The sequence below is a fragment of the Pholcus phalangioides genome, unplaced genomic scaffold (assembly GCF_987345545.1).
Source record: "Pholcus phalangioides strain wild (caught in Gottingen) unplaced genomic scaffold, Ppha-v1.0 ptg000010l_1, whole genome shotgun sequence".
Classification (NCBI taxonomy): Eukaryota; Metazoa; Arthropoda; class Arachnida; order Araneae; family Pholcidae; genus Pholcus; species Pholcus phalangioides.
Window position 1 is genome coordinate 14,954,569 of NW_028301603.1, and position 22,056 is coordinate 14,976,624.

At 33.9% G+C, this 22,056-nt stretch overlaps 1 protein-coding gene across 1 annotated transcript; it reads left to right on the plus strand.

Moving 5' to 3' along the window:
- The first annotated feature begins 129 nt into the window (after positions 1-129).
- Positions 130-20,153, plus strand: LOC149080978 (uncharacterized). Its single transcript, XM_089237700.1, has 20 exons — positions 130-250; positions 962-1,111; positions 1,223-1,414; positions 2,901-3,094; positions 3,526-3,643; positions 3,814-3,967; positions 4,378-4,589; positions 4,796-4,915; positions 5,504-5,665; positions 6,851-7,207; positions 8,015-8,266; positions 9,550-9,705; positions 12,414-12,567; positions 13,199-13,351; positions 14,535-14,692; positions 14,950-15,116; positions 15,961-16,093; positions 16,467-16,535; positions 17,402-17,581; positions 19,847-20,153. Exons 1-20 carry the CDS (start codon positions 164-166, stop codon positions 19,886-19,888), a joined length of 3,210 nt encoding a protein of 1,069 aa, XP_089093826.1. The 5' UTR covers positions 130-163; the 3' UTR covers positions 19,889-20,153.
- The last annotated feature ends 1,903 nt before the right edge of the window (positions 20,154-22,056 follow it).

The window sequence follows — 22,056 nt, forward strand, 5'->3', positions numbered from 1 at the left end:
AGAGAGGGACAATCTCTTAAACGCCACCAAGACTGTGTGAGACTGTGGTCACTCTTTTATTTTTCATCGTGCAAGTGCCTTCAGTCTGATATATATATATATATATTGGGCTTTTTTTAGTTTGTGATATTTGAACACATCTAGTCAATCAGTTCTCAAGATCATGTTTTCATCAAAAAAACCTGTAGAGGAAGATAGCTGGGTGACAAGTTGCATCGATCAATGCATTGTTCTACCTTCTTGGCCAAAGGTATTTATTTCACAAAGTTTGATTGTTTTTTTAAGATAATTGAAAATGTGTAATTTCTTTTCATTCTACTTTTTAAAATCAAATTCTACCTACAGAATGGTAGCTGGGTGAAGACAGCTTTTGCTAAGAGTATTGATCGCCATTTGAAAAAACTCTAAAATAACATTCGTATTTACTCAAATCTAATACTACTGCAAATACAATGCATACCTCATTCCTTAGCTGTATAAATTAATATTTTTTTCTTAAAATTGTCACAAAAATTCTAATAAATTTTCATATGAGCTAGCTACATTTTTGAGGAAATCAAAATGTGCATCACATTCCAGTACAGTCAAAACTTTAAACAATTAAGTAATTTTAAGGGGACGGCAAAAAGGTTTGACTGAAATTAATGTTGTCTTATTACAATCAATTCACGTTATCTCAATTTACTCCTGAAAATCACTGTATTTTCATGTTTCAACCTGTGCTACAAAGCCTGGCTTTAAGAGATCTCAGCAATGGAATAAGTCAGACGGCAGAGTTCTGGTGCTCGTGCCATGTATTTTCATTTACGTTTTTCTCAAATATGTTATTAGTTTTTTTTTTTCAAATAGCTATGTCTAAGGGAAATTTTTTTTTTTAATCAGGAATTATTATAGAAAGGGGTACATAATTAATTGATTGTTAGTTGTGGTTATTGAAAGCATTTTAACTATGGTTTTTTAGGTTGAATCAAAAGCTTGCAGTATTCTCAAGCGTAATTTAGAGAAGGAGGATCTCAATTCAAGTCAGTGGGCCGCAGCAATGCAACTCCTTGGCAAGGAAAATGCAGAGAAACACTTCTCATCTTCAATAAGAGCTGATTATTTTGAGCCGGTAAAATTTTAGGAAATGACAAATCCACTTGCATTCACAAAATTCAGTTGAATATCTTCTGCAATTTAAATTTTTTTTGTTTGAAAGGTTATAAAACTTGTATTTCTATAGGATGAGAAAAAAAAGAAAGGGAAGAAAAAAGACAAGAAAACAACTGATGTCAAACATATCATGATGAATATTCTTGAAGTTGCTGCCGAAAAAAGCAGTAGCAAGGGAAAAAACAAGTTTCATGAATATAATACATTTACTTATGAAGCAAAACGTATTCTGAGGGATAACTTGCAGTCATCCCACAAAAAAGTTAGTATTTGTTCAAACAAATATATTTTTTAGTTACCTTAATAGGTAAGTTCCCTTAATAAAGCTGCAGTTCATTTTCAGCATATTGTAACTAACCCAAAGCTATGGCCTATTCAATAACCTTTTTCTCTGGTGCTCTAACTTCAAGGAATTCTATTACATTTTCATGAACATTTCCATTTCAAGATAATGTCTAATGCTTAATCAGTAGTATCATAATACTCATTAAAAAAAAGCAGAAGGTAAATGCACAAAATTGAGTTTCATCCGAATTGCTGAATTTTTCTAGTTCTTGAATGAAATTTACATGCAGCTTATATGAAGCTGATGCTTGTGAAAAAAACAAAAACCACAGCATTTCTACAATAAAAAAATAATTCTCTGATAATTTTTCTGGATGCGGCTTACTTACCATAAATAACAGTACCCTAATAAATAATTATTTATCAATTGCAATAATAGAATTAGACTGAAAAAAATTTACACTTTGAAATTTTAAATTACTGATTTATAAGTTTATCACCCTTTTGTCTTTATCATCAGAGTTCCAGTCAGTTGATCTTGATCTAAAAAAATCCTAATATAAATGGTTTGATTACTTATACAGCAAGATTTTTTTCTGCACTAAAACAAATTTGATAGTGTTAAGGCAGAATTGAAATTAAACTTGAGAAAAAAATCAATTTACACAGTGAAACTCATTTATAATGAATACTTGCCGCCTGGCAGTCGAGTGGTTAGGGAACTAGCTTCTCACTGTGCAGGTCTGGGTTTGAATCCCGGTTCGGGCATGGATGTTTACTAACACTAACAAATTCCCTGGACGGATCATGCTGATCCCTTGGGAATACGTGAGGATCACATTATTATTATAAAAAAAAAACCTCTCTACACTAATGATTGCCTATATGATGCAATATCATTAAAAAAATAACGAAGTATGCATCTCATTTCTCAGCTGCGAAAATGAATATTTCCCCCCTAATTGTCACAGATTCTAATGCATTTTCATATGAGCTAGTTCAATTTTGGAGGGGGAAAAATATGCATGAAATTCAAGTACAGTCAAACTTAGCTAATTCGAGTTGGAAAGGACAGTAAAAAAGTTGGACTGAAATTGCTGTTATGTTATAGAAAATCGCTGTCCATGACGTTGACATTTAAATGACAGCATACTTTTTCTCGTAGGCTTACTCTAAGACCGCCGATTTTCTCATTTTGAAATGAAAAACAAATACATATAGGAAATTTAAAATTGAGAAACCTTGTTGCCAGTTTTTTACGTCTCAGCATTGAAACACGAGAAATCTTGTGAGCGGTCATTTAAGTGTTAATGTATTCCATCTATGATAATAAATCCTTTAAAATGATATGTTTTTCTCCGGTCCCTTGAATATCGTTATACAAGAGTTCCACTGCATCATTTTTTCATCAACATTCATTCAATTATTTATTTTTTAATTATAGCAATGGATTTTATTTTCAGTCAAAATCAAAAAAGGGAAAGAAGAGCAAATATTTTCCTGAGGGACTTTGGCATCAAGTTTTGAGTTATGATCCATCTCTAGTTAAGCTTTTCTGCATCAGTTTACAAAAAGCATTTGTCCTCATTCCAGGGAATGTGAGACTGCCCGTTTGGTGTGAATGCCTTCTAGCAAAGGAGAAATCAAGAACTCAAGGGTAATGCAATATAGATTTTTTTTTTCATTTTTGAAGAATGATAGTCAATCTCTTACTTAACCATAAATCCCCTTTATGTTCCCCCTGACTCTGTGGTGCCTCAGGATTCAAGATGAAAACTATATTGATATTCTTCAGAATACTCAATTCAGAAGAGAGATTCACAAACTACAGAATTATAGTATTTTTGATGTCATTCTTTTTATTTATTTTTTCATGACAATATGAATACCAATAATAAATATAAAAGAGGAAAATTTGACTTTGAACACAAGACTTTCAGACTCCCTAGAAAAGCACTACAGACCCCTAGGAATCAGACCACAGCTTGAAAATTCACTGTGCTTTATCATTTTTGTTGTTATTTATGAAATCATTCAGTGTTTTCTATAGGTTTCTTGTGTGTTCATCTCAGTACTTTTATTTTGCAGAGTGGAAAATTTTCAGAAGACCAAAAAGAAGTTGATGCACCTTAGTAGCAGAGGCTCGTTAGATGAATCGTGGAATCACTCTGATGGTTTCAGTGACATTTCTACACTTGCTGAAAAAGTATACTAATATTTTTTACATTAGATATACACTAATTAGTGTTATGTACATTAATGATACAATGCCAGTGGACTATGAATAGCATATACATATTTCTGAACCAGTGTTTTTAGTTATGTTTGAGAAAAGTTTTTTCTGCTAGTTTAAATAAGAATAATAAATATATTTAGGGAATGAAGAATGCACCATGTTTTAATGATTTCGATGAAGGTTCTCAAGAATTTGGAAGAATGCTCAAGTTGTACAGCATGTTCTCGAGGAAAATGAATTCTCAGTTGGTTTTCTGGAGTATGCCCATTTATTTTGCAAATAGCTTAAATAAGAGTAAGTTGATTCACATTGCATTAAGTGTAATTTCTATAGTTTTTATACAGGGTTATTACTTCTTTTTAGTTTTTCTCTGTTGGTGCTAGGAGTCATTTTAATTTGACCAAAGCATATGAATGTTTTTAATAATTTTTTTCAATATGATCAGTTGTGAGAGTCGTAATATTGGCTCAAAAAATTAAAAAAAAAACCACTGTATAAATGCATTTTATCAGTTTTTTCCCATCTATATATGACCCTCAATTAAATAATATAGTTTTTGTATGGCCCACAATAATACTTTCTAGACAAAAATTGGCTGCAAGATAAAAAGTTAGTGCGCCTATGCTTTAAATTCTTACAATTGATCAATTGATGCAAATTGTTAAGTGATAGAACTTAGTAATTTTAAATGTCTGAAATCTTAGACGGTAATCTTGATGAAGATGAAGACGAAGAAGATGATGATCTATGCACTGCTGTTGCTGTCTTGGACAAGACTATCAGAAATTGCTTGTTAAAGAAAGAAGTCTTGTTCAGCCTGACATCCAAAACCATGGATATGGTGAAGGACGATGATCAGGATCTCGTATCTCATATTCAGAAAGCTGCATGTGTTGATGTCCCTGCTGTCATAAACGTATGAGGATTTTTTTTTAAAATAATGAATTTAAAAAATGATTAAAATCTGGGTTGATATAAAAATTTTTTTATGAAAAATATAAACCTAAGGGTTTCTCTATTATATCTTGTGATCCAATGATTTGTTATTGAGAAGTTTTTGGATTTTTCATTGTGTAACTTTTTAGTATCAGTGTAAATGTAATTATTATGTGCATATTCTAGGACTTCCCAAGTGGCATCCTTGATTCTGGAATGGATAGTCTTGAGCAAAGAGCAGTTGAAGACAAATCTACCAAACGAAAAATCAATCCAGATATATTTGTGAGAAAATGGCTTTATGAAGTAATTAATTTTATATTCATTGTGTTAAATATTTTTATTTTTATTATTGCGTATATAAATTTATTTTTTCCTATAAATCAGTTTATATAATTTATAGTATTTAATTCAGGCGCTTCTCAAAATTCATGGTACTAACCTTAGAGGGGTAGTAGGAAAAATTAGACAAGCACAAATCACCCTACAATGTATGCTTAAAACTCAAGTAATAAAGCACAAAAGGGAAGTACTTACTTGGCATGAAATGATTACTGCAGCAACTGTTCAAAAGTGTGGCTGCCAACAATGTTGCAGGCTTCGCGCTATTTATGTAGTGACTGCCATAAATTGACAAAAACCATAGACAATTCTTGTGCGGTGCTATTGCTCATTTTATAAATAAGCCCTAAGCACACAAAAGCAATTAGTTTGCTAATGTTGTGGATATTTGGAGATATGGCAAAATTTTTGGAATTTAAAAATAATCTATGCATTTCTTTTGTGTTAAAATATGCTGGCAATCAGTTCTTTGAAAACTTGTCATAACTTCGTTGAATCATGAAACTTGATGTTTGATATATGTTTTGATTTTGTTGCGCTATTGTTTCTAAGGGATTTGTGAGCATTTTGAGCCAAAATGCTTTGTATTTTGCTTGGGACCAATTTTTCTTGAATGGATGGACAACACATTCTCTTCAGACAATGTGCCTAGTAATCATGGGTCTTCTGAAACCGTGGTTTATGATTGCAAAAAACTATGCAGAAATCAGACATGTAAGTTAAATATTAATTATTTCTAATAACAAATTACTAAAAAGAATATGATTTTTTTTCTAATCTATGGAATTTTATGTTATTTTTTTTCCATAGATTACCTCCATCTTGATACTGTAAATGCTTATGTGGGTATATGCCTGTGGCTATCCAAGAAAAAGTTATTTGTTGTATGCTCTGTGGGCAATATAATGGGAGGGGGGTCCTTGGATTTCATTTCACTCAGTCTGCTGGAACCACCATGAATGTCAAGTCATATTGGTCTACTATATCACCATAGTGCAACAAATTCAATTTGAACAGCTGAATCACGAATTTGTTAATTCATTAAACCCCCAGCTAGATCAGTGCTCAAGATGAGGACAAAGCACAACATGACTTTCTCTAGAGAGATATTTCTGACTTAATTCTTTCGATAGTAAATTGCTGCATGACAATGAGACTGGAGTTGGTGTGCAGTGAAAAGAAATACAGTATATATCTTACGTTTTTCTTTCTTTCAAATCAAGCTCAACTCCAGTCTATTGCCACAGGTAATTTACTACAGAGTGAGTTGTGCCTGTGTACCTAACAGCCCGAGTGCGTATCTGGCATTGTGTCTGATTTTTCAGTGCTGTCATCTATATTTCAGAACTGAAGTGAGTGAATTGTAATGATTGAATATTTGTACCATTGTTGACTGCGGCGAGACTTTTTAACAGGGACATCGGCCCGTATTCATGCCTTGAAGTTGGGAACCGCATAAAACCAACTTCAGCTGACCACTGCTCTGGCGCCGGTGGGCAGATATATCTTACTGATATATCATCTCGTTTTCATCTATCCACCGTAATTTCCTTTTGAAAAGTGGCAGGAACCAATATTACCAATTCACAAATGTTGGCTATCTACAGTACTGTACCATCATGAGTTCCTGGGCAAAATAATGCGTTAGAGTCCCTACCAGTCTTTCATAATCTATGTGATTGCGATAAAAGATTGCCATGGACCTCTCCCCCCTACCCCAACCACTGCCAGAAGGTCTATGCACATTAAGAAGATAGATCATAAAAGTATGCATGATCTTTACAATAGCTAAGAATATAAATATTACTAAAAAATGACTTCTGATGTGAAAAGAAAGAAAAGCTGATTCATAGTTTCACGAGGTTTATATATATATATATATTCATTTTTGATTATCAGGTGTTCTTGAAGGAGCCATATAAACTCTATACTCGTGATATACAATGTGCTTGGTGCCATCTGCAGAAAAAGGGCAATATGAAAGATCTTGCATCCATGAACCGGAATATCAAAGGCAATGCAACTCCACTTCCAGTAGCTGCTCCAACTCCTCCTCCTCCTCCTCTATCCCCTCTTAAGCCTCCTCTGCCATCGCCGCCACCACCACCACCACCACCAAAGGTCTTCATTCCATGGGTACCTTATGACAAAGCTCAGACCAAGTTACAGATGCCTGCAAAGACTAAAGTAGATTTGCCATTTGATCTTTACATTGATGCAGTACGATTTGTACCTGATAATGCCACAGTTACCAAAGTGAGTGATGATATGTTTCATGTGTGATGCCAGTCATAAAATAATTCATCATTTAATTAATTTATTAAATTAAAAAAACTGCCAGATTTTTTTTTATCCCTTTTGAAATTTGATGCAGCACATTTGCTTTTGCATTCAAAAAGGTCTAAGCCAGCCGTTCTCAACTTTTTTGACTAGCATAGCCCTTTTTAGATTTTCTCAAATATAGCCATGGAGACTCTGGGAAGTATACACCGAGCCCCCATTGAGAACCCCTTGTCTAGGTGATAAGTCAAACTGTAAAATGAATTTGTTAGGCATATCAGTTGTCAGTGTTATCAGTAATTTCGTAAGTTTTTTAGGCATTTAACTTTTAACCCATTTGCTTACAAGGGAATTGGCAAGAAATTTGAATGCTCTCTATTTGATGAATCTGCTCTAAATATAGTAACCTTGTCCTAACCTAACTGCACGTTGGAAAAAGAGAAGAAAAAAATCCAAATGATAGTAAGACAGTATGATAGATAAGGTGATAAGAATGTAGGTACAAAGTTAGATTTCTTTTCACTCTCTTATGAGAAAGATACATCATATGTAAGGGAAAAAATCACTATCAGGGTATACAAAAAACCAAAAAGAGAAAAAATTGTAAGGTTTCAACAAAGCTTCGGGAAGAAAACAGAGTGAACTTGTTTGAATTCATTCCACTTGCGTTTGGACACAATATTACGTTCTCTGATTGTAAAGTGGTTAAAAACACTAAAATATTCAAAATTTTCTTAGTGCCAAATATCCTGAACAAAAATTTTTGATAATGAATATTTTTAGGTCTCTGCAAAGATATTGAATATGTACATTGGCAGGAAAGAGAATACAGTCAAGATGGAAGCTTATCCGGTAATGGATTCCATGTGGAGATTTCCCTCATTTGTTTTCAAGCAGGCTGTCAACAGAGAAGGTCTACCCATGAACCCAGATGTTGTGATTATGTTTAGGTTGTATACAATTGAGCAACATACAAAAAAGGTGATGGTGCTTGGTTCATGCCTTTTCTGTCCTTTCTCCAACAAGCATGGAAAGGTATGCTTTACACTGTTTCTATATGGCTAGAAAGTCTATTCAAATACAGTAGAACTTTAATTAACTATGGGGTAACAGCTTGGTAGTCACTTTGTTGTTAGAGACTGCTTCCCTAAAACTGGGAAAAACAAAAAGTCTTTCAAGTTATAGGTAAATTTATTTACAAACGAATAACAATCAAGCTTCGGTACATAGTAATAAGAAGAATGGAATAAAATGGTTCAAGAATTATGCAAATTTATTTTTAGATCATCAGTTGATGTTTTTTATAATGTATCAAACTTTGCGAATGAAAAGTAACACGAGATTGGTTGATCTTTATGTAAAGCCAAGACCAGTCCAGCATGGCCCAATACTTTTTGGGGTTGGTCATGGACAAGCAGTGGCTGTGTGGTTGCTTCAACATTAGCAATGATCATCAAATGTTGGAGGCTGGAAGATATTGGAAGGCTGGTTGAAGAGAATGATCAGGACCATCCAACCCCCAGCCCAATTCAAAGGAGCCATCTTACTTTCTGATCTTCCAATCCACCTGGCCACACATTTGTCGAAGAACTGAAACAATTGGCATATTGGTATCCTTGGAGTGTGTTCTGGAAGCGAATATTCATCAAGGAACATTGGGCCTAGGCTGGGCCAGTGTGTAGCCAGCCTATGCCGCTGGTGCTTCATGGCAGAAGGTGGAGGCAAACATTGAAAGAGAAAATATTTACGAATGACTATTAAACCAGGCTGGACAAGGTTGTGGCCATGATTAACCATGTACTTTGGTTGATAGAGACTTGATTAATCAAGGCTTTATTACATATGTGTGTTTATCAGTTGGTACAAATAATAAATTAGCTGAATTATTATTTTCAAAAGTTTTTCATCAGTTCTTGGGATTGGGCAAAAAAATTAGTCAGTAACCCTCTAATTGGCATTGATGAGATATATTGCCTCCTTAAAAGCCTCTTTTTTTAGCATTGACAAGACCAGATGTTTTGTGAAGTTTATTTCTCAGTGAAATTCTTTTCCCTATACCCTCTTACTGAGCACAGCTGAAAATCGGAAGGAAGTCTCTTCTATAAAGAAAAGATTTTTCTGCTATGCCACTTTTAAAAAAAATTTTCAAACTCAAGAGAAGCTCATATAATTGTAATTCAGTACTTCCATCATGTGCAATATGCATATTTATGACTGTTTATTCGTTTCTTGTTACTCATCGGTTTCAGCTCTAAATAAGATTTTATAAATGTTTTTTGCAACTTGTTAAAAAAGTTTTTTTTTGTATCTCTCCATAGCAAGCAATGCTCAGAGTTGGAGGCCATCAAATAAGGTTTCGTCATGGTATTCCTGATCCCGATTTTACTATCCAGCATATGTTAGCATCTCATATGGACGATAATCCAATCATTCCAGGTTTAACCATACTAATAAGAGTTATGCCTCATGAGAAGGTAAGTCCATTCATTGATGATTTCTAGGAGGGCATGTCAATTATTTAGCTAATTTAAATATGTATATTGGGTATATACCCCATACTTCTAAAAACTATTTGATATATTTATGACAATTTACTATTATCAAATTGATAGTGTAGGTATAGTTGATCCTTGGTATTCATTGAGGTTACATTCCTGGGGATCATGGTATACAGATGAAAAAAAAAAAATCTGTTCTTTCTCATACAATGACTTTGAACTCTCATAGCAGTGCAGCTTCATTGACATTGAATATTTGCTGAGATGCATATTTTTTCTTTTCAATATACTGCTTTAATATTCTTGGAAAATCCATCCGGGCTTGTTTCTTACAAATTTTTGCATAACAAAAGTATGCAAGACAAATTGCCTTCGTGAATTCCAAACCAAACTTTTGCTAGCATGAAATTATGTAGAATTTGGCATCTCACCAACACTTTTCTTCATAGAAGTATGTAATGCCTTTTTTTTTATCATCATCAAATCAAGTTTAAAAAAATGCTAGTTTTTTGTGGGAACACTCCTGCAGTTGATTGCAGAGTGGTGATAAGTTTTGATGATGGAAAGTCATGATGATAGGGGATGCATACAAAAATATGAATACAAAATCTCAAAATACCAATGGTCAAGTGAACGGTATAGTCCTCAGATCACGAGAAGAGTTACGCGACCCCCCTCTCTGGAGAGGGTCCATTTTGGCGCGGGGAAAGGATAAAAATTATCCCGGGTTGCCAGTAAAGGCTGTCTTGGTGCAAATCTTTGTATGCAGGTATTCTTCACGCTTCAGTGAACTCCGTCAATCTTCACGCTTGAGTGAGCTGCGCTTTTTGTGTTGGCGTTTGTTGAAAGATGTACTTGAAAATTGTTATAAATTTTGGAAGTAAATTAAATTTTTTAATTTAAAAAATTTGAATTTTTATTAATTTTAATATTTTTAACTACTTAAATACTAAAATCAGAAAAAAATTCGAAGGGAGTAGTGATCATTTAGTAATAAAGGGAGTAAAATTACTTTAAATTAATAATTTAATACAAAAGGAGTATTATTAATATAATAATAATTTATTACTACTGTAAATTATATGTCATTTTCTTTGGTTTAATTTCTATACTGCAGTAAAAGAATGCTACCTGCTAGGAATTAGCCATTCTTCTTCTGTTTACCTTCTCTTATAGCCATATCATCGTCTTTTTTCCTTTTTTTACTTTCTCGACAAAAGCTACTCATATGGGCTTTTTAAATAGGGGGCCATTCAAGTATTATGTCATCATCGATGGGGGGGGGGTTTCCGATTTGCTGACTTTTGATGACAAGGGGGGAGGGGGGTTGGATAATGCTTACGTCATCAACCACCCTTTATGAAAATATGAGTTAGGATTCAGAGGGGTAGAGCTGATGACGAAAGTTTGCTGACAGGGGGGGGGGGTCAAAAATGGCTAAAAATTTGCTTACGTAATACATGAACGGCCCCTAGGTGACAAATGCAGTAGTGACAAATAGAAAGATTGACCATGCTGCTTGTCAAGTTTGCAGTTACGTCTATAGCCACCTTAAGGGCAGGGCTGACAGGGATCCAGCCGTGGATGATTCTAATCATTTTTTACAACTATAAATTCATTTTAGAGTGACCCGTCGAAGATTCCAATCTGAAAGCCCGGCTGCAAGATGTGGGGGCCATGCTTAAGGGCATCGGAAGAATGGTCCTCTCATGCTGCAGCAGGGATCCTGACTGGGTTTTCTCATCAGACATCCATTCTGAATTTACAGTGTGGAAAAAAAAGAGAAAATTTTAAGAATTCTTCTATAGGCTGGACTTTGTCAGCCCATCCTTCGTCTTCAGCTCATCTGCCACTACGAAGGTTACCATCAAGGCCCATGGGTTCACACTTGGGCATAGAACATTCGAAGCAAGTTCTTTACCTACCGAGCCTAGGGCGACCACAGATGGATGGAGCCTTCATTTCCAACCCAACTCCACTAGTTGGAAATTACCGTATGGCGATATATGACCGGAGTTTGTGTGCAGTGTAGTAGTCCATCCTTCTGGGGGCCATGGTAGAAAATGTTTTATACGAGCAGTGTTCGGCTTCAGCTTGATGCATGGAACTGATTATTAAAGAAAGGCTGGGGTTTTCGATCTCTTCTGCGGAATAAAAAATATATTTTTTGTATTAAAATAATGTGCCGTAAGTGCTCGAGCAGCCGGGCTGTCTTAAGAGCATCACGAGCTTTCCCGGGCCAAGTGATTTTTCTGAGGCCCTACCACGTAAATTCTGGAAAATTTCAACCAGTTCTTATTTTTGTGAATCTAATGCGACAGTGCCTTAAGACGACACTCAAACAGCCGGTGTTTACGCAAGAAAAACACTGCGATGACGACGTTATCGAGAGCACTGTGGTGGCGCTTTTAGTGAAATTTCTGGGAGACCAAAATAGCGCTAAAGACGCCAAACGGGAAAGCGCTGTTGCTAATGCGCTATTCTCGATGGGCAGTTGCTTTACCTAAAATTAAATAATAGAATCGTCCGACGTGACGTAACGTGACGTAGCCAGTGTTCTTCTCGTGATCAGTGGACTATATATGAATACATTATAATAAAAGTGATTTTAAAAAAAAGACATATGAACAGAACTGTTTTGGTTGAATTCTTGATGAATCACAAGCTTGTATGTTCACATGCAGGATTTCGCACCGGCTTCTGAGTATGAAAGTCATGTTTATAGATCAGATTTGTGTAAACCAAATGAATCAGAAGAGAGGTTATACAAGTACTATCAAGGTTCTGATGACTTCAATGTGTCATTTAGAGACGTGGCTATGAAATGCTGTGGACTAGGTAAACTTTTGTCAGTACCTTGTGAATTTGATAACTTCAAAAATAAAAATCAAAGTGCCAACATTTGTTTATGTTGCATATTTATGTTTATAACCTTAGGTGGTGCCACTAGAATTTTTGTGTCTATATATATCCTGTGCAACCATGATGTGGTGCTCTTTTTCATTATGTCTTCTGCTGTAATGCTCATGCGTGTTCGCGTGCCAGTATGTTTAACTGCACTGTGGTTAGTTTCTAATGTATTAATAAGTTAATTCTGTAATGGATTAAACCTCCATTGTGTTTTCTTGCATACAATTGTGTTGAGTGCTTCCTTATAACTTCCTTACTACCCGGTCACTTCAGTTCACAAATTTTATATTTTGTCGAGTGAAGCTGAATCAATATTTTTCCCTCTTATGTGGCAACTGAATATAAAAAATTCATTCGATCTTTATTGTAGTTTTTGGTGGATATCAAAGTAAAACATACACCAAAATATCACTGTGTCCAATGACAGTAGATACATCACGAGTTATTTTGAATTGTAGATTAAAACAAACACAAATGACTTATCCTGTAATATGCTGTTGATTTCTGATTTTTATAAAGGGAATTTTTTTTGTTTATTTGTATAATTTGTATTATTCAGCTTCAGTAAATGATGATAAGCTCCATCAGTCGATCAAATTACTTTTTGATGAAGGTAGCAGAGAAACTGAAGACTTTGCTTATGAGCGTTACGTGGATTACCAAAAAACGCATGGAGTGATGGTACTTGCAGACAAAGCTACTGGTCTTCCAAGTAAGTTTTAAAAATGTGTGAGTTTCAATTTTTGATTGAAACTATTGCTACTTGTTTACATTTTCATATCAGCATCCGAATCTTTAACTTAACAAATGTTTTTTAATAAAAAAAATTAAAATTGAAATTTAGTAGCTTGTTCGAATTTGGACATAATCTTTCATTGTTTTTCTCCGCAAACATTCTTTATTGCTGGATATTTATGTGCTCTTAATTAGTAGTGACAAGGATAAAAAAGTGGTATCATTTGACAGATATTGTCACCTCCTGAATTTACTACCTGTTCAGTTTTTGAAACTATTTTTTTTTTACATAATATTCTCATTCAAAGAGATTGCCTAAAAAAATGAAGAGTATGTACTGCTAGGTAATTTAGTTCAAAAAGAATTCAGTCACTTTCATATGCATTTTGATGTCTATTGTTGCCCAATATCTAATTCCTTAATAGTAAGTCTTAGAAGATACTAATCAAAAAACATTTCAAACGTTGTCTGACACCTTCCTAGAAGTCATTCAACCAAAAAAATTGTTTCTTAAAATAATGAATAAATTTCTTATGTAATTTTTTTATATGGTCTAGTTATATATTCATTAAAATACCCTTCATGCTCTAACATGCAAAATAAAATTCTCTTACAGCCATAATCAACTTAGTTGCAAAACTGTAAATTTTATGAATTATAGCAAAATTCCTTGTCAGAAAACATATTCCATTCGAGGTCTAAAACATTTTGAAAATTTGTTTCATAATCAAGGTAATTTATTTGAGATTTCATTCAATGGCATCATGTTAGGGATTTTTAGGGTGCTTCTTATTAAAAAAAATTATATTAGTCAATATTATCACCCCATTTCTCAGCCAAAAAAGGAGGCTATAATTAGCTGTTATAGTTTTGGTCGTGAGAGAATGATTTATTTCTTTTGACGTGAGTGCATGAAGAGTTATTTACTAAATATGAATTAAATTTAGAAAATAATATCCTACAATTAAAATGTCATTGGAAATAATATCTAACAACATTTGAAACATTTTTTATTATTGAAAGTTTCCTCTAAGACTAACTGTTAAAAGGCATTAGCTATTGGACTGATAAGAGTAGACAACTGTGTATATATTTGCACCTTTTTTATTTTGATTTGTGTTGATAAAGTGTCTTATGCCATAATATTTTTCTCTGGTTAGTTTTCCTTGAAGGACGCTATTTGCAGTGTTTGGTGCAGTTCTTTCCTGGTGAAGACTCCAAACTCGGAAATGGAAATTCTCAAGTGATAAGTTTTGTAACCGAAGACTTGGATCTTGAGAGCACTCAGCGAGCTCCAGACTGGACTGACATTGCTAAGGTATGGTCACAATAGTTTATTTAGCTCTGATACTTTAAGAGCTTATAATCTTTTTAGATGAAATATAATAAAAAATATTTATCCACACACAGGAAAAATGTTTCCTTCACATTTAAATAAAAAAATTCAGTTCTCGTGTCTTCAAATACTTAAGAAATGTGGATACTATCGTAGAATTCTGGAAAAGAACACATTCTCTGAAACCTATTTTTTTTTTAAAGAGAAGCAATAAAAATTAATTTTGTATTTATTTTCAGAGAATTAATCCTGACTATGATGACAGGGCTTACTTGCTGGTTTCCCTGTATGGGCTGAAGCCCCACTATGATCCAGGTACTGGTAAACTGACTGACAAGGATGGGAAAGAACCTAGAATCGAGTTGAGAAATTCCATTGCTTGGAGCATCTTGCCCTGCTTTGACAAGTGAGTTAATATTTCAAATTGCTTGCAATTTTATATGAGGTCTCTTTCTCATGCATGTTGCTATATCCTAAGTGAATGAATCTGAATATCTGCAAATGTACGAACTGGTGAATTGGGTGGCTTTTATATAAAAGGAACTGAGCGCCATTAAATAAAAACTGAGAAAAGCTGATTTAAAGTTATCTTTGATTCAGTTATCTCTTCAGTTTGGTAGTTGGTTCAAGTGCACACAGATGAAATCACAGCAGATATGCCACTTGGTTCTATTTAGATAAAAAATCCCATTTCTTTCAATAGTTCAGATGTCGGTATACCTCAAAAAGGTTAAAAATGGCGCTTGGTTCCTTTTATATAAAAGCTGTCCAATTACAAAAATTCATTACGCAGCATTTAATTCCAAACATTATTCACATGTAGTCTACCCAAGTTTCACTGTTCTAAGTCTCCAAAACCTGTCATATCAGGGATTCAATTTTTAGATACAGTAGAACCCTGCTAATTGGGACTGGAACCTGTTTAAAAAAAAATTTGAACTACTGCATTCATTTTGTAACTTTGATTTTTCTTTTCTCTCTAAGATCTCATGACTAGCTGCCCCTTATGTGTTACACAAAGTTGCAGACCTCATAATTCTGTTTAACCACCAAATAATTTACCTAAGTTAATATTTCTTTGTGGTCCCAATGTGTCTATCCACTGTTCAACCATTGAAAAAATAATTAAAAAATAATTTTTTATTATTTCTTTAAGAATAGCATGAGATAGTGCTCGTTTCTATTCTCAGAAGTTTTTGGCTGTTGGTTGCCTTATTGATCTTCAGTCGCTTATCTATTTTTTTGTACAGAAATTCAGTTTTCGCTGGGAGCCATATCCTGCCCCTCATGAGAGGTCAGCCTCCAGATGGTGTTAAGGAAAAATTGGGCTATCTGCCTTTTGACTACATATGCAAGAAATTTAGTACTTCCGTCAAATTTTATGTAAGTACTCTGAAATATTTTTTTAGGTTATTATTCTGAAAATATTATCCTTGAATTGTCATCCTTAAAAATTTCCTATCAGGAAACTTTAGCATAATTAGAAAGCTTATTTCCAAAGGGTCTTAATTCTGAAATAGTTTATTTTTTAATATATTTACATAAAAAACTATTTTGTTCATTCATCTACTATGTAATGCTATAACTATGTTTTTAGACACCTATCATTCTATATTAATTTTTTTTAAGTAAAATTTTTTTCCACATGCTATACAGGATGGTTCGGAACTCCACAGACACTAGTTGGATCAAGTAGTATTTAAAAGTCTTTAAATACTACTATTAATTCAAAATTCTTTTTTTTTTTGCTATGTAGGACACAGCAAGTATTGAGATATCCGTCTGGGATGGTATATTTTCCAGTGATCAGTGTCCACCTCTCCCAGTAAGTTGGTTTTCTGATTCACAGAAATCTTGAAAACACTGAGTGGCTTTATTGAAGCATTTCTGCTATAAAAAAACAAAAATTCTTATGAACCCTTACCCAAGATTTTTTTTTAAGTTTCTCTAGTTTAAAACATAAGCTATACTTGAGTATTTAGTGTGCCAACCCCACTCAGTTGCTACCTGGCATGAGAGGTATTTTTGATGATGATGTGCTGTCTGTTCATTATGAAGATTTACTTGTCTAATTACTTGTCAATGACTACTACTAAACCGTACATGCACTTCACACACATTCCTGTATGGAATTCCTAATGAAATGGTACATGCTGGAATGTGCCTATACGTGTTATGAGAACCTAATTTGAAGTTTGTTTTTGTGTAATTCTTGTTATGTGTCATGGGCTGCCATCTGCTATTAATTTTTTATTTGTTAATGACTATCTACCAAATATTTTTATATAACCTTCAGCAAGATATAGTCAGGGTCAATTGTAATGTTTCTCGGGAAAACTCAATGTTTGAATATGATAAATGTAGAATTATTATTCATCATGCTTTAGTAAAACCTCCCTTTTGTGGATGCTGACGGGACAAAAAAATTCGTACATAAAAGAGGGGTTGCCATTATTCAGGAGTTTGAAATGCATATTTTTATTGTATTAGGGGAAATTATTATTTTGCCATAAAAGAGAGGTGACTGCATCTCAGGGGTGTCTGTTAAGAGTGGATTTACTGTATCTTCATCATTGTAAAAGGAATAAGTTGATACAGTAAAAACTTAACATTTCATCATTTTTAATAATTGTCATTGTATTAATAATAATTAGTAATCTTTTGTGTTTGAATTCATTCAATTTATTGCAGACCCACACGTCATATTTGAATGCATCTCCTAACCCGAAGAAGTTCCTTATGGCTAGAAAGCAGAATTATGGTCCGACTGTGGCCGAACTTCTCAAGAATGGCTTGCCAAAGACTGCTCGACTGAGTGATCACGAAGATAAAATCATTGAATTGCTTCAGGAAATTTTCAAAGAAAATTTGGTATTAATTATTCTATTTTTAATTTTTTTTGCCATTGTTATGTAATGCATTCACCCTGCTTTTCACATCTCTTTATTCAGCATAGCTGCCAACTTTTTTCAGATTTTAACTATATAATTTTAACAGAAAAATTCAAGTTTTCATTTTAAATGCAAAAAAATCCCTATATTTCTGAGGAAAACAGTTTTTAAATATTTTTGTCAAAAAAAAAAAAGGATATATGGTATATTGTGAAATTTTCCTTCGTTTGAAGTGTTTTGGCTGTCAATTACCAAGATGCCAGATGGGTCCCAACGAAATGCTTTTTTGTGGTGAAATGTTGAAGTGTTTGTTAAAAAGGGAATTTATGCTCACTCTGTGACTTTCTGTCCCATTTTATTGTCGTCCTGAGGATTTTATTTTTGGCCCTTTTTTGATCTGAGTGGCAAATAATAAATTATGGCAAATAATGGAACCAACTGCTAGATTATTGTAGAGAAGGCTGTCCTGTCCATTTGTTAATACAAGATATATGGAAACTGGCTAATTGTCGAGATGCTGATATTTTAGGAAAGAAAAATTCATTCTCTGTCTCACTTAACCAGGTTCCATATATTTTGTATTAACAAGTGGAGAGGCCATCTTTCTATATATATATATGTCACCATCTAGTGGGTAGCCCCCCGATGCCATTTACAGACAGTTTGCTGACTGTGGCCATTGTCCATCACACTGTGCCATTCAGCATATATGTATTCCATGGAGGAAATATTCTATCTTCATAGATTCGTTGATAGAGCACTCGTCTGGAATACAAGAGACTTGTGTTCATAGACAGAAATAAACTTGAAAGTCTGATGATGTAAATTCATATATATGCATAATGATGTAAATTCATATATATGCATAATGATGTAAATTCATATATATGCATAATGATGTAAATTCATATATATGCATAATGATGTAAATTCATATATATGCATAATGATGTAAATTCATATATATGCATAATGATGTAAATTCATATATATGCATAATGATGTAAATTCATATATATGCATAATGATGTAAATTCATATATATGCATAATGATGTAAATTCATATATATGCATAATGATGTAAATTCATATATATGCATAATGATGTAAATTCATATATATGCATAATGATGTAAATTAATATATATGCATAATGATGTAAATTCATATATATGCATAATGATGTAAATTCATATATATGCATAATACATTAAATCAGTCGGCTCCAACTATAATGTTGTGGGGAGGCAATGCCCCACCCCTGTATCTCCACCCATGATTGGGTTCGAGTCCCCGTGGGAGCAGAGATGAATTTTTCTTTCCAAAAATATCAGCATCTCCACATATAGGGTGTCCCGTAAGTGCTAATGCAACCTTTATCTCATTAACTGTTTGTCACCGAGTTATGATTCCAATTTAAAAAAATGCTCAAAATGTATTCAAAAATCACCCTGTAGGCCTACTGGTTTTGAGAGTAGAAATGCAGTGTTGCACAAAATAAAAAAAAAATCTAAATTTTTATACGTTCCTCCGTTCTATTAATTCCAATTAGAAAGTTGTTGCCCTGTCTGTCTCTTCTGAGCCGAACGTTCCACGTTTGCAAGTGCAATAACCGCTGAGATTTAAGAAATCGATGAGGGTTGGGAGAGAACAGCATAAATGAGGGAAAGAAAGGTTGTTCGTTTGTTTCTGCTGTTCTTTCCATACTTTTCTCCGATTTTTTAATTCAAATATCTCTGTGAATATCGCACTTAGAAACATGAAATTCTTTTTGTTGACCTCAGGAGAGACATGGCAACAACTTTCTAATTGGAAGTTACGGGGCATACAAAAATTTAGCTTTTTTCTTTTGCGATATGCTGCATTTCCATTCTCAAAACTTGTACAGGGTATTTTTTTGAATACATTTTGGGCATTTTCAAAATTTAAATCATACCTATACGACGAACAGTTCATGAGATAAAGGCTGCATTAGCATTTACAGAACACCCTGAAAGTCAGTTTCTGTATATCTGGTACATAATTGTCGATAGTCAAATCAATGCCCTGTTTAGTGCCATGGAAAACTTGTATCTCGAATCAAACTTTCAATATAAAATAATAGAGATCATGTCCTAAAAAAATAATAATAACGTCATGTGTATTTTTTTGTGCAATCAATGTATATGGAATGGTACAGTGCTATTTCATTTAATGATGCCACTGTTCAAGTATAACTGATCATTTACTTCGTCTTTTTTACAGAATCGTGCATTACAAAATGCTGGATATCATACTCTAGTATGAATAACTTGGAGATAATAGTGTAGTTCCATCCTCCGTTTGCGGTTATTATTGTCTATTTTTATTGACAGATTGTTTACTTTTTAAAAAATTAATTCAATATTACCATGTTGTGAACGTAAAAGAGAAGGAAAAAAGAACGAAACATGAGAGTTTATTCAAAAGTATGACAAATTGTCATTTATCAAGAACCAGTATGTTATGAGGCAAGTTTGCTATTGAAATGTGTTGTACTTATGGACGTTGAATAAATTATCAATATAAAAACTTTTAGTCATTGCTTGTCTTTAATCTTTCATTTGAGATTTGTTCTTTATTTTTGTTTCCTCCCATATTTCAGCGATAGCTTCATGTTTGATCCAATAGCTTTGTCAATTAAATCTCTTTCTTCGAGTGTAATATTTTTCTTCCTATTACAGTTTACGCTACTTAGGGCCATAATCAACGACATGATTTAAACTGTAGTCGCAAATTTTGGATAAGAGATCAACATAGACTAGTTAAAAACCTGAATTTAACCAATCCGTGTCGATCTCTCATCAAAAAATTGTGACTAGTTTAAACCATGTCGGTGAATATTGCCCTGTGATCACATCGGGACTTGGTTTCTGATAAAAATAACCAAATGATAACTGTATACAAATAAAAGTCCTGTTTGCAAGTACAGTGACCAAACAGGATGTATGGTAAACTGGTATTGGTAAAACGGGACAACTGTTTTTCCTTCCCACATTGGTTGCAAAATGTCTGATTGTTCCATTTTTTTATTCTATTCTAAAATGGGACCTCTTTTTTTATTTCATTTAAGCTAAAATTTTGCATTTTTGTTAATCGTTCATTGTGAAGCATTGGAATGAAACTGTCTGGGTATGGGGTGATTATAATTAAAGTTCCTGTACTCATCCGAATACAGCTAAAATTTCAAGGCATCTGAATGAGACCATAGGAGAGAGATTTACACAATAAAAATAGCTCAATTTTTGACCACTAGGGGAATAAGTAGCACTTCTTTATTGAATTTTTTTTCCATGGTTCATATTGAGTATATACCAAGTTGAAGGGAATACCTCCATCAGAACGGGCACTACACAGATAACGCAGTAGTTTCAGTATACTGACACTGCTCAGACCTATGCAGCGCTCGAACAACAAAAAGGAGGGTGTCTGGTAACCCTATGTACTAGGCGCACGTGTACGGTTAAGTACTAGTAAGGGTGCTACCATCTATTTCCCATATTTTGAAGTAAAGATGGTAAATGCATGAATTTTCGTGTTATGAAGTATCTTGTTGAAGGTTTGCCTGCTCTCTGTGGCGAGACTTTTTCAAATCGGAAAAAGGCTCGCCTTCAAGTGCGATTGAGAGCTGGTCTACCATTTGGGCACTCTAAAGAGCTATTGGCAACTAAAGGTCCTTACCGTTCTATATTTAGAAAAAGGAAAAGTTAATAGAGTGTGTGTGTGTTGTTACCCACGAAGCCTCCTTTATGATGTCTAAAAACATCCTCTACTCGCAGGCATCAAACAATCTCTCTCTCCTGGTACCAAAACAAAGCCCCCTTCCGCAGTTCGAAAATTCGCGGGTAACTGATCAAGACGGCTTTAATTACAGTAGTTTCAAAAGTTCGAATATTTTCCTTCAACCATAACGGATAAGATATCTCGTCCTAACGCAAAAAGGAAGAAAATCATTCTCACTCCCTGTTTTCTCATCACCACGAAGTTTTATTGATACCCATTGAACGGAAAAGTTTTTTTTTATTCTCTACGTTCTTATTTCTGTGAAGTGATTCCCTCTCCCCACACGCATATTATGCATCTCTCTCAACTGTACAGGGTGGATACTATCTACCGCCCAATTATAACACACGTGACTCCTTGCGATAAACTAAAATAGGCTATGGAAAAATGTTTTACATTTTAGGATCGGACTTTTATTAAGGGAGTTTTGAAGTTTTGTTATGTGTCAGTCTCTTAATGGTCAGTTACGGGCAAAACACCCAACGAAAAAAAAAAATTTCTATGCAGTGGGTTGTGCGCAAATTTAAAATGAACTGAAACATTCAGTCCAGTTAGAGAGGCCATGTTAAAGTTATATTCTTTTACGATTGGCGTTTTTTCTTCTTTGTGTAGAGTGATGTAAACCTTGTTATTTCATTTTACCTTCGCCCCAC

Excerpts from the sequence above, each read along its gene's own strand:
- LOC149080978 (XM_089237700.1), top strand. The coding sequence starts at position 164 with ATGTTTTCATCAAAAAAACCTGTAGAGGAAGATAGCTGGGTGACAAGT. Across the intron at positions 5,666-6,850 it reads ACTATGCAGAAATCAGACAT|GTGTTCTTGAAGGAGCCATA; the intron begins GTAAGTTAAATA and ends TTTGATTATCAG. Across the intron at positions 9,706-12,413 it reads GAGTTATGCCTCATGAGAAG|GATTTCGCACCGGCTTCTGA; the intron begins GTAAGTCCATTC and ends GTTCACATGCAG.